General features: G+C 53.2%; 3 protein-coding genes across 3 annotated transcripts, besides 12 other annotated features; 2 read left to right on the top strand and 1 right to left on the bottom strand.

The window, feature by feature from the left end:
* Window positions 1–428: 428 nt before the first annotated feature.
* Window positions 429–1,353, bottom strand: PVX_093555 (proteasome beta-subunit type 4, putative; the record flags this gene model as incomplete). Its single annotated transcript, XM_001608531.1, has 2 exons — window positions 429–1,114; window positions 1,269–1,353. 2 exons carry the CDS (start codon window positions 1,351–1,353, stop codon window positions 429–431), a joined length of 771 nt encoding a protein of 256 aa, XP_001608581.1.
* Window positions 1,354–3,082: 1,729 nt separating this feature from the next.
* Window positions 3,083–3,109: a microsatellite.
* A 102-nt stretch (window positions 3,110–3,211) lies between these two features.
* Window positions 3,212–3,233: a microsatellite.
* A 1,150-nt stretch (window positions 3,234–4,383) lies between these two features.
* On the top strand, window positions 4,384–7,663 carry PVX_093550 (hypothetical protein, conserved; the record flags this gene model as incomplete). Its single annotated transcript, XM_001608530.1, has 4 exons — window positions 4,384–4,913; window positions 4,968–5,527; window positions 5,912–6,353; window positions 6,784–7,663. The coding sequence occupies 4 exons, from the start codon at window positions 4,384–4,386 to the stop codon at window positions 7,661–7,663; spliced, it is 2,412 nt and encodes an 803-aa protein (XP_001608580.1).
* Window positions 4,644–4,677: a microsatellite.
* Window positions 6,098–6,134: a microsatellite.
* Window positions 6,217–6,244: a microsatellite.
* Window positions 6,299–6,356: a microsatellite.
* A 291-nt stretch (window positions 7,664–7,954) lies between the features above and the next one.
* Window positions 7,955–7,985: a microsatellite.
* Window positions 7,986–8,367: 382 nt separating this feature from the next.
* Window positions 8,368–8,401: a microsatellite.
* A 354-nt stretch (window positions 8,402–8,755) lies between these two features.
* PVX_093545 (hypothetical protein, conserved) lies at window positions 8,756–10,926 on the top strand (the record flags this gene model as incomplete). The annotated part of the gene is made up of 1 exon (XM_001608529.1): window positions 8,756–10,926. One exon carries the CDS (start codon window positions 8,756–8,758, stop codon window positions 10,649–10,651), a length of 1,896 nt encoding a protein of 631 aa, XP_001608579.1. The 3' UTR covers window positions 10,652–10,926.
* Window positions 8,950–9,123: a microsatellite.
* Window positions 9,496–9,592: a microsatellite.
* Window positions 10,738–10,759: a microsatellite.
* Window positions 10,927–11,141: 215 nt separating the features above from the next.
* Window positions 11,142–11,168: a microsatellite.
* Between the last annotated feature and the right edge of the window lie 424 nt (window positions 11,169–11,592).

Genomic DNA, 11,592 nt, shown 5'->3' with positions numbered 1-11,592 from the left:
TTTGCCGCCCCCAATTTGCCGCCCCCAATTTGCCGCTTCTCTGTGTGGCTCCCCCTTTCCTGCACGCGAAACTTACCAACCGTTGGGTGGGCGCCCAGACGGGCCCACTCCGTTTGTTCGTTTTGAAATTAGCACCCCCTGCGCTGGGGTTCCCACCCTGGAGGGGCGGGCCGTTCCTTACAGTGCGTCGCAGGAGGGAAAAAAAAAAAAGCAGCACGGTGGCGGTGTAGAAAGCAGCAAGGTAGCGGTGTAGAACGCAGCACGGTGGCGGTGCAGAAAGCAGCAAGGTGGCGGTGCAGAAAGCAGCAAGGTGGCGGTGTAAAAAGCAGCCAGGTGGCGGTGTGCAGAACGCAACCCGGTGGCGGTGTAGAACGCATCCGGTGTGCCACCACCTGGGGATGCACCCCCACACATGCCGCCAGCACCCCCTACCACATGCAGCCCGTGGAGGGCAGCATGATCGAGGGGTAGACGTAGTCGCGCGAATTAACATCGCAGGAGAGGAAGTAGGGCTCCTCGTACTCCACGCCCTTGCTGGTTATTTTAACAATTTGGATTTTATTAGACGCCGTGGCGTCCCGGTAAAACAGCACACGCAGGCACTCATTCAGCAGCGTCTTCGCCTCCTCCTCAGTCATGTAATCCTTATAGCGCTCTCGAAGGAGAGTCAGCGCGAAGTAGCGAGCGTACCCAGTGGTCATATAATCTCCCGCGAACTGAGTCCCATGCATGTCAACGAAACCGATGTATAGGTCCTCCTTATTGATTTCCTTATACTCATCAGTTGTGTGCTTCCCCGTGTAAAGCAGCACGTCCTTATCATTGTCATCGTATTCTTGCGAATTTAACCCCGCAACGATGATGGTATTGAAGAGGGGATCTATTTTATTCTTCCGGTTATAAAAGAGTCTACCCACATAGGCATGATAGTACTTGCTATTGTGAAGGTCATATTTGCTCTTCTTGTCCATCACATTATTTACGTTCACTCGGGTGAGGGTCTCGTGAAGGTACTGGGCGTCCGCCAGCTCTCCGCTGAAGCTCATCACCGTCTTGTTGTTCACTTTGAAGATGCGCTCCACGTTTTGGAACTTGGCGTAGCTCCCGTAGCTCGCTAGGGGGAGGCGGTGAAACGGGGGAGGTTAGCGGGGGGTTGGCGGCGCGATTGGCGTGAGATTGCGGCCAGGTTAGCCGCGCCATTGGCGACGTTTGCGGCGTGACTGCCGCTCGTGTGCACTTCCGCTCGTGTGCACATCACGCGCCCCTACCCTTCTTGTCGGCCGCGATCAGAATGCCATGCTTGTACTTGAGGGCGATGACCGACGTGCCGGTGACCACCGGGCCCAGCGTCATCCTGGCTCGGGGGGGCAAAGGGGAAACCGCAAATCAGATGGAGAAGCGCCTTATAGGCAAATTTTGCGGTACGCTTAACTGCCCTGCTAGTGGGGTAACACCGCGTGGGACGTATCCTGTTGGGGCAGATCCTTCAAGCTGGTTCGTCGAGATGGATCGAATGAGATGGGAGAGGTACAAAAGAAAACTCTCTTCGGGCAGACTCGCCTGACTGCAAATGTTACATCACAACGTGTGCGCCTCAGTTGGGAGTTCACAACAGAGGGGGGAGAAAAAAAAAAAAAAAAAAGAAAGAAAGAAAAAAAGAAAGAAACATCGCACAGTTGGCATAAATCACTTGTAAGCCTTTACCAAAGGGGGTCTCCTAAAATGATTTTTTTTTTTTTTTTTCTAGCGCGCAGGTTTAGCGGCAAGCGGTGAGCATCGAACGGCGAACGGCTCATGCGTTTCCAGATCGCGACTTGGGCACGTGCACATCGACGGGGGCGCCGATCAGCCGATTAGCCAATCAGCAGCTTGCCGCATACCGCTCACCGCGAGCAGCAAAAACGTAGCATCCCTCACAAGGAGAAGCGAAATGCCTGAAAGGGGGGTGCACTCGGGAGAGACCGCGCCCTCAAAGGAGTGTATTCCCCCCCCCAACCCAGAGGAGATGTTTGCCCATTTTGTGTGCGCCCCCGCCGAAGGGGTTAAAGACGGGCAAATTTCGCTGCCTCACGCACAAACGGGGACCACCAGGCCAGCAGTCACCTTTGGCTGTTTAACCCCTTGGGGGGTGTGAACCTCTCTCAAGTGAGGGCCATCATACCGAATGTGTAATCATACGTGGAGGCGCTTTCGCCTGACTTGGTCATACAAAAAAGGGAGGAGTGACCATATTGATGGGGAAACAATGATAGAAAAAAAAAAAAAAAAATCGCTATGGGGGACTCTCACCTCGCCGTTTGTGTATCTCTCACATGGCGAGGGTAACATCTCCGCATGGTAAAATGCCCAAGAAGGAGATGCTTCATTTGCGCATTTCCCACGTGCTGTGTTCCCCCAAACGGAGAAAGAACAAATAACACGGGCATACTTACGCGAAGCAGCTCCCCCTTATTGCTATTTCGAAAAAGGGACCTACAAATGGCCGCATGACGAGGTGCTCACCACTATTGGGAGTATTTCACCCCTACGCATCGGCGTGGAAACAGACCTGCTGGGCAGAGATGTTAAACCTGTCCTATGTGATTCCACCCAAAGGGGGCAATCAACAGAGGGTGGCGGGGGAATGCCTTTTCTTTATGTGGAGATCCCCCCACGGGTGAGCTGAGCGTAGATAGCCGACACGACGATGTAACCTTTTGGTTGGCGGTTCGTATGGCCATACAAATGGACATGCAAAAAGAAGAAAAAAAAAAGAGAAAAAAAGTGAACGTTAATTAGCCATACCTGTAGAGAACCTCCTTGTGCCTGCCCAAACCATCACACGAACTGGGTGGTATTCACAAGGAAGGTGCCTCCCTTCGCAGCTTTTCACGCAACGTGCGCTTTGCTCTATCACTTCAGGCGTTTCAACGGTTGTGAAGCGAAGCGGTGTATGAACCGCTTCTATGCGAAACGGACTTGCTCATTTTCTTTCTTTTGTTTTTTCCTCCTCACGCAACGTTCCTCCCTGCAGCAGTGCGCGCCCGTGTGGGCCATTTTTACGGCGGGGAAATATACCCAACTGCGAGAGCCTCCTCAGGGTCAACGAAATGATGATAACAAGGTAAATTAAAATGACCATTCGTATTCATCAAGTTGTTTTACGTTCAGTTTGTTTTTGCTCATCATAGGAGGTTCAACCATAAAAATGGAAGGATCAACGAAAAAAGAAAAAAAAAAAAAAAAAAAAAAAAAAAAAAAAAATTAAATATATTTTACTTCGCCCCACTTGCGCAATTGCGTACGCAAAATGGCGCGAAAATGGCGTGAAAAATGAACGAAAAAATCGCCCCGCTAGCCAAACTGCCACAGCGCCGTCGATATATATCTCCTTCTAAGGGGGAGTGCAACACCGCTTTTCTTTTCTTATCTTTTCTTTTCTTATCTTCCCCCCTTAGTGCGCACGAAAAGGATTTAAAAAAGAAAAAAAAAAAAAGAGATAGCCAAAGTGGGGATACAACTCCTGTGTGGTGACATCAAAGCATTCTCGCAAACCCTGTATGCTCGGAGGAGCCGCTCATTTCCCACTGACTCCTTTGCGCGCCACCTCGACGGGGGGCAAAGTGAGTGCCGGGGGTCACGACAGGGCTCCCACGAAGCGCACCCGGGTTAGCAGCTATAGCGGCTGTGAAAGGGAACAAAAAATTAGCAAAAAAAAAGGGGCAAAAAAAAAGGGGCAAAAAAAAGCAAAAAAAATTTAAGGAAACAAAACAAAACGCACGTTCCTTTTTTGCGCCACTTCTTTTTGGCCACTCTGTAAACACTCCCCCACCTTCGCGAAGGACCACCTGAAGGGGTTGTTTTCTCCCCCCCCCTTTTGCAAACGTCGCGTAGGGGGCTGCCCACGTTTCGCGCGAAAGTGATCACTCGAGGAGAACAGTCCCTCATTTTGCAGAGAAGCTGCCCACAGCAAAGCCACCCATGCCACAGTAGAGCCACCCCTACCTTACCTACCCCCCGATGAGGGACACCCCCCAGTTGATCTTCTTCTCACGAGGCGGATATGCCCACCGAGGGACTCTCGCATAAAAACAGTTTTGCTCCCCTTGTTGGGAAGCCTCTTCTTCTGACGGGCGAGGTTAATCAGCTTGCCATGAAGGGGAGGGGGGGGTACACATAACGATGGCGGAGAGAGAGTGTTAGCAAAAGGAAAGCAATTCACGAGGGTTTTTTTGCAAACCAAAGGAGATTTGCCTGAGTAACTCCAACGCATGGTGCACCGCTCCACCCACAGACAAACATGCACATGTTTCACATTTGAAGGTGCGCTCACCCTTAAGTAGAGCGCCTCCTGCAATCGTTTGGCCAACGGGACCCCTCACCAGAGAAATTCATCCCACAAGAATGAGCGATTCATCCGATGGGGAAGATTCCTCTGGGGGGGTAACCCACAAGGGTGACGAGTGCAGGAAGAAAAGGAGAAGGAGAGAAGGGGGGAGATCCAGGGAGAGGAGGGGCACCAGCAGGGGCAGGCGCGCGAAGAGGGGGGCATCCTCCTCATCAGCGTCGTCAGCGGCGTCATCTGCCTCCTCATCTGCCGCTTCACCTGCCTCCTCATCTGCCGCTTCACCTGCCTCCTCATCTGCCTCTTCACCTGCCACCTCCTCGGCCGCCCGATCGGGGAGCTCCCCCGATGAATCTCCCAACTCCGTGTCGTCTTCGCCAAGCGAGCGACGCAGGGGGAAGAGGCGCAGTGGAAGAAGTGGAAGACGTGGAAGCAGCGAAAGAAGCGAACGCAGCGAAAGAAGCGAACGCAGCGAAAGAAGCGAAAGAAGCGAAAGCAGCGAACGAAGCTACTCCCACCGCAGCAGTGAAGAGCGGGTGCGGGAGAAGGCCAAGCGAAGGAAGTCCCACCGAAAAGGGAAAGACGGAAGGTCGCACCGCAAAGAGAAAGAGGGAAAGTCGCGCCGACGGTCTCTCCAACGCAGGAAGAGCAAACGGAAGCAGACTGATACTGATGTGCCCGCCCCCCCGTGCAGAAACACCCTCACCGTTAAGGAACTTAAGAAGGAGAGGGAAAACCTGATGCAGAAGCATTTCAACTACACAGACGAGTGCAACCCGTTCGGAGACAACTCTCTCTCCACGCCATTCGTGTGGAAGCTAAAAAATAAGTACGAGCAGATTAAGCATGACCGCAAGGTGAAGGTAACCACAACGAGTCTGCTGCAGAACTCTCTCTCGAAAATAAGCGAAATTGAGGAGGTAAAGAAGAGGAGACAAGAGAGAGACAACGAGAGGGCCTTGCTGGAGGACTACCGTCTGCAGCTAGAAAAGCAGAGGAACCAAATTAACATTAAAGAGTACCTACAGAAGGAGCAACTCTTTTTCATCAATCAGCAAATTAAATCATCGGACAGTAGAATCGACCACAACCTTCTGCAGCTGCCTGACGTGTTCAGGTTGGCTGCGAAGATTGTTAATCGGGAGCAGGTGAAGAGGGTGCGTCCGGCGCTCTACCGCGTTCCGTTTCATGTCCTCTTGGAGGGTAAGCTTCGAGGGGAGGCAGAGGTGGATGCGGCGGTGCGGAGGAAGCCCCCCCATTAGAGTGCACCCCCTCGGTGATAAGTGCAACACGCGCTGTTCATCCCCACCTGCCGCTCCCCCCCCCTCCGTGATGATGTAAAATGAAAAATAAAAATGTACATTTGCTAGAGCAGAAGGGATAGACACACATGTTGATCCGTTACGTCTGAGAGGTGGAGTCACGGCAGTGTATTGCTTGGAGCGAGATGGGATAGGCAGTTATAGGGGGGAAGAGATGGGGAGGAACCTACTCCGGGGAGTGTATCCCCACGTGGTTACTCATGCGTTTTGCTTCCAACCCCACGTGGCTACTCACCGATTCATTTTGCTTCTTATCCCCGTGCAGGCCAAACCGAGCGGGAGCTGGAAAACTGCGCGAAGCAAATAAAGCTGCTGCTGCAGCATGACGAGCTGGAGAATGGGGGCAAGTTTAGACGCTACTGGGAGTCCCTCCTCTTCTTCTGCGAGCACTACCTGGGTCAGTTACACCACAAGGAGCAGCCCGCCTCCGAAGCGGAAGAACGCGAAGTGAAGAACGTACTTAGCAAAACGGAGAGGCAAATACAAGCCTTCCTCGAACACAAAAACTACGACGAGTTAGTTACATATGAAGAGAAGATTAAAGAAAAAGTCGTTTCGCAATGTGAGGAGGTGACCGATCAAGTGTATTGGAATCGCGTCCTCCTGAAGATCCCCTTCTTTAAGGCGAAGAACGTGCTCGTCCATTTCCATGCCAAGCTGCGCAAGAGGATTAGCCTCACCGGCGCCCACTCGGAGGACAGCGACAGGTGCGTTTGGCTTTCGCCCCCGTCTTCGCCTGTCCTCACACCGCTTCCAAGCGAGAGGCACACATCTTTGCACACCGCTACCCCCCGGGGCAATTCATTCACGTACTGCTTCGCATGCGACAGCGAGCAGTAAACTAAAGAATTGCCAAATCAACCCGACGCGGCTGCCTCGACGACGGCAACGGCGACGGAACTGACCCCCCACCAGTTTTGGAGGAGGCAGTCGCGTTACAAGGCGCGTCGAGCGGGTCGCTCAACGGGGCCGCCCTGCATGGGGCCTCTCTACAGGGGTGACCTCTCTCGCGCAGCCCATGGCCCATTCCCTTTTACGCGCCCCCCCGAGCCTGCACAAGTGCATGCGCATTTACATGCATGTTTACACGTATACGCTCGTTTATCTGCTCCCCCCTCCTCCCACTTCCAATTACAGCCAAGCGGAGAAGGCGCCTCGCCGCGAGCACCCCGCCGAAGAGGACGAAGCTAGAGGAAAGGCGGCAACCACCCTGCCGTTTGAGTGCCACAGCCCGCAGCTGATCCACCCGGAGAGCCTCACCCAAATGGGAATCCCAGCCGAAGCGCGCATCTACACAGCGGAGGAGGAGCTGCAGGAGAGGGGCCAACTGAACGAGGACATTTGGTGCACATTGAGGAGGCAGGGCGGAGGGAAGTCAAGCAGTGGGGGAAACAGTGGGGCAAACAGTGGAGACGGCGCAGGGCACTTCCACACCGCCCAGGCCGACGCGCACAACTCCGCGGAGCAGGCCCTCCTCAAGAAGCTTTTCACGAAAGACCAAGAGGTGTATAACCACTTCGTGCAGAGGGAGAAGAGGAAAGGCCGCGTGGGCGAAATAACAATGAAGGACGTATCGCACCATCACCACAGCGCAGGCCACTCATCCCTGCCCAACCATTTAAGGAGCAACCTGCCGGTGTCCCCCTCCTCCCTCCTCATAACCAGGAAGCCTCTCTACTTCAATCGAATCAAAACGTCCTTCGACTGGAACAAATATAATAAGACGCATTATGATTATGAAAATACCCCCCCCAAGTATATTTGCGGCTATAAATTTAATATATTTTATTTAAATTTGCTTAATAAGAAGGAGAAGCCGTCGTGGAAGCTCCACCCTACCGATGATGAGAGTAAAGTGCTAATCGTTTTCCACGGAGGACCTCCCTACCTTGATATAGCCTTTCAAATTGTTAACGCGGAGTGGTCGTACGACAAGCACAGGGGCTTCCGCAACGTCTTTGATAGGGGCATTCTCCAGCTGTACTTTAACTTTAAGAAGAAGCGGTACCGCCGCTGAGGGGGATGCGCGACCCTCCATTTGAAGCGCCCATTTGAAGCGCCCATTTGAAGCGCCCATTTGAAGCGCCCATTTGAAGCGCCCATTTGAAGAGTGAGTTTTTTTTTTTTTTTTTTTTTTTTTTTGTCTCCCTCCTCCCGTTTGCATTCTTCACCGCTTCCACCATTTTTACATTTTTTTTTTTTTTGTGTTTTTTTTGTCCGCCCTCGAGTTGGCGTCGCTGGGGGGGCCGCCAACCCACATGATTACATAACCGCGTGACGCATTTAAAAAAGGATAAATTCGATTAACAAAATGGCCAAATGGGCCAAATGGACGAAGAGTGCATGTTGCATTACATGGCGTGATATCCCCTCTGCGGGTGGAAGCGGCAAAGGGGGAGGAGCCGCAACGGGGAGAATCACCCACCTCTTTTACGCTTCGCCGACTACGTTAGGAAGAAAAGAAACTCCTTTTCAATTGCCGCGATGTTTTTTCACCCCGCGGGGATGCATGCCAAAAGGGGCATTTTTTTTTTTTTTTTTTTTTTGACATGCGTAGGATATAAAAAAAAAAAAAAATGCCCCCCTTGGTGAGCATACAAACTGGCATATTAAAAAATAGCGTGACGATTTTCCAAAAAAGGAACCTCTGCAACTTTTTAAACGATCGCGAACCCCCTCGATGACGCATCCGAGGAGCAAACCGCCTTTTCTTTTTCACGTCGTTCCGCGGTTGGAGAGCGGACCTGACGCGTTCGGAAGGGCCAAGGGAAGCGATAAAAAAGCACCCACGTCTTCGCTGCGTTCCTTCGACTGACCGCCCCCCCCCCCCCCCCTGTGGTAGAACCAGCGCAACCGTAGAGGCTTCATTTTTTTTGCAAGTTCGGCCAAGCAGAGAAGGCGACGAAGAGCAGAATAGCTCTCCCCCATTCTTCCTCCTGACTTGTTAGGGGGGGAAAAAAGGATGAGTCCCCCGGAGGACTACACCATCCAGGTGAATGGGAGCTATACCATTACGATGAACGGACATAACTGTGGCAGTGACGGCGGGGCTGCCACTCAGAGGGAGGAAGCGTACCGCTCGGGTCTACCCCCCACTGCAGGACGAAGGATGGAGGAGGCGGCCACCCCTTTTGATGGGACCCATACGGAGGGAGGGAGCGCCAACCCGCAGGGCCCCTCCTATAAAATGAATGACAATGAGAGTAACCACGTGAAGACCTGGAGAGGAAATAATTTCCCCTCGCATGAGTTTCCCCATAAGCAGTTTCGCCGCTTCCGTTATGGATTGACCAGAGGGGGACGCGCAAATGGGAAATTTTATTTTGCAAATAAAACTCTCCATGTGGCGGCGCAGCGTGACGCCTCTTTTTTGGTTAAGCACCCCCAGCAAGGGCACCTCCGTCGGGGGCAAAAGAGAAACTGGGCCGGGGCGCCTCCGCGCTGGCTCCCCACGGAGAAAGAAGCAGAAGGGGGGGAAGCAGCAGAGGGGGAAGCAGCAGAGGGGGAAGAGGCAGAAGAGGAGAAGGCAGAGGCAGACGCAGAGGCAAACGCAGAAGAGGAGGAAGGGGAAGAACCCCCGAGCCAGCTCCCCCGGGACCAGAAGCCATGGCGCAAATCGCAGAACGAAATGGTGTGGGACGTGCTGAGGGACGCCGCTGAGTATTTTAGAAGTTGCAGGGGGGCCAGGGCGGGCGAGGCAAACGAGTCAGACGAGACAGACGAAGCAAACGAAACGGACGAAGCGGACGAAGCGGACGAAGCGGACGAAGCGGAGGGAGACGCAGACGGCGTGGTGAAGGACTCGCTAACTTCACCGCTAGCTCCCCAGATGGCTTCCCCCTTAGCTCCACCGCCACCCCCCCCCGGGGGACGCCCCTGCTGCGTGTGCCGGGTGAACCCACACAAATACAAGTGCCCCTTCTGCGAGGCGCTGTCCTGCTCACTACCCTGTGCGAAGAAGCACAAAAAGTTGAAAAAATGTAAAAATAAATTAAAAAAAAATTTTAAAGTTCAAAAAGTGGCCAAGAAAAACCTAAACGAAAGCATGCTCCACAAAGACTACCAATTTCTCCAGGGGGTGGAGTCCATTATTCACGGAAATGATCGGTTCCTCAGGATAAAAGAAAATGAAACGACGACCATATGGCTGTACAATCATAGTAAGTTAACTAGCGTTTTAAAAAAAAGAAAAATATTTTTACTGAAGGCACCTCTGTATACGAAGCTACACCAAGGGAATAGAACGACCATTCGACAGGATACCATTTTTTGGATGGTCAGAGTCACCCTCGTGAATGACTGCCTCTTCGTCACCCACCAGGACGTCAGTGAGGACACCCCCCTTTTGCAGCTCCTCAACTTGTCTCTAGCCAAAGTGCAGAAGAAGAGAAAACCCCTCCGGGTTAATTATCTCGACCATTTGAATGCCATAAGGGTCTCTCTCCAAACTGCTCAGGTAAATAGGGGGGCCGAAAAGGCGGGCGCCCTTTTCTGCGTCCTTCCAACCATTAGGGACGTCCTTCGTGGCCAGACCTTTTATGAGTACCCGCACCTCAGCTTTGAGGTTCCCTTCCGGGACGGCGCGCCCGTCGCGAACCCCGCCTACGAGCAGGCCACGCGCAGGCAGCAGGGGGGCGCGCCTGAGGAGGGGCAGACCAACCAGAGCAGCAACGACGTAGCTGCGGAGGAGGGGAGGACAAATGAAGACACTAACCAAGTGGGAGAGGAGGAGCAGCGTAACAACGCAGATGATGAGGAGGGGAAGACCAACCAGGGTAGCAACCGCGCAGTTGATGAGGAGAAGCAGGCCAACGAAAGCGGCAACGACGTAGCTACGGAGGAGGGGCAACCCAACCAGAGCAGCAACGACGTAGCTACGGAGCAGCAGTGTAACCGCTCAGCTGATGAGGACACCCCCAGCCAAGCGGATGCCCCCACCTGTGACAAACAGGCGAAGGGGCAAACACACGTGGAGGAACAAAGCAACCCCCCACCGCAGGTTTGAAGGTGCCTCCCCGGGGGGGGGCCTCCCTAACGGCACGTCTCCATCTGCAGCAGCGGCACCACGTTTGTATCTCCACCCAGTTGCTTTAATTTTTTGTAATCCACTTACCACCCGTTTGATCTGTTTCAAATTGGTGCCTACGTGATGGGCGCCTCCGCATCGTTGCTGCGTGGCTGTTGCTGCGTCGCTGCTTCGCCGCTTCGCATGTGATGTGCGTTCATTTGTCGCCCCCACATTTCGCACAACCGACTTAACCGCGAACTTCACCACTTCGATTGCCACCATGCGGCAAAAAATAAATAAATAAAAAAATAAATAAACAAAGGGACCTCCGTTCCCTCCCCCTTTTTAAGGACGCTAAGATGTGTGCACCCCTCTGGGGGAAATTCCCCCCGAAGGCAGGGCGAACGGGAGTGCCTCATCATCTGCATGAAAGGATGCACATAAGCGCACCTACATGGGAAGCAAAAAAAAAAAAAAAAATGGAGAAGGTAGAGAGGCAGATGCCGAAGCGGCTGGAGAAGCGGATGCGAAATGGCGAAAAGGACTGCTCCACCCCCGTGCGCATACCTTTGAGGGCCACGGATGAAGTGACCCCCGCCGGGGGGGAATAGCAAGAACCGCCCGATCTTCACTCATCGGATGTCCCCAAATTGGTGGAATGGAAGGGGGAAAGAAGAAAAAAAAAACAAAAAAAGGGGCAGCAGTGGGGATGTGCCAACGGGGGTTCTTCGCGAGTTGTGCGGCTGCCCCATTTGCCTTTCGACGGAGAATGGCTAGCCAAAGTAGGAGCCTCCTCTCTTCCCCCCTCTCCTCCGCTAACCCTCCGCTAATCATCCGCTAACCCTCCGCTAATCATCCGCTAATCATCCGCTAATCATCCGCTAACCCTTCGCTAACCCTCCGCTAATCCTCCCCCAAATGAGTGGCAACAGCGCGCG

This window comes from Plasmodium vivax, chromosome 1, assembly GCF_000002415.2.
Source record: "Plasmodium vivax chromosome 1, whole genome shotgun sequence".
NCBI classification, from domain to species: domain Eukaryota; phylum Apicomplexa; class Aconoidasida; order Haemosporida; family Plasmodiidae; genus Plasmodium; species Plasmodium vivax.
This window is presented reverse-complemented; position numbering and strand designations above follow the sequence as displayed.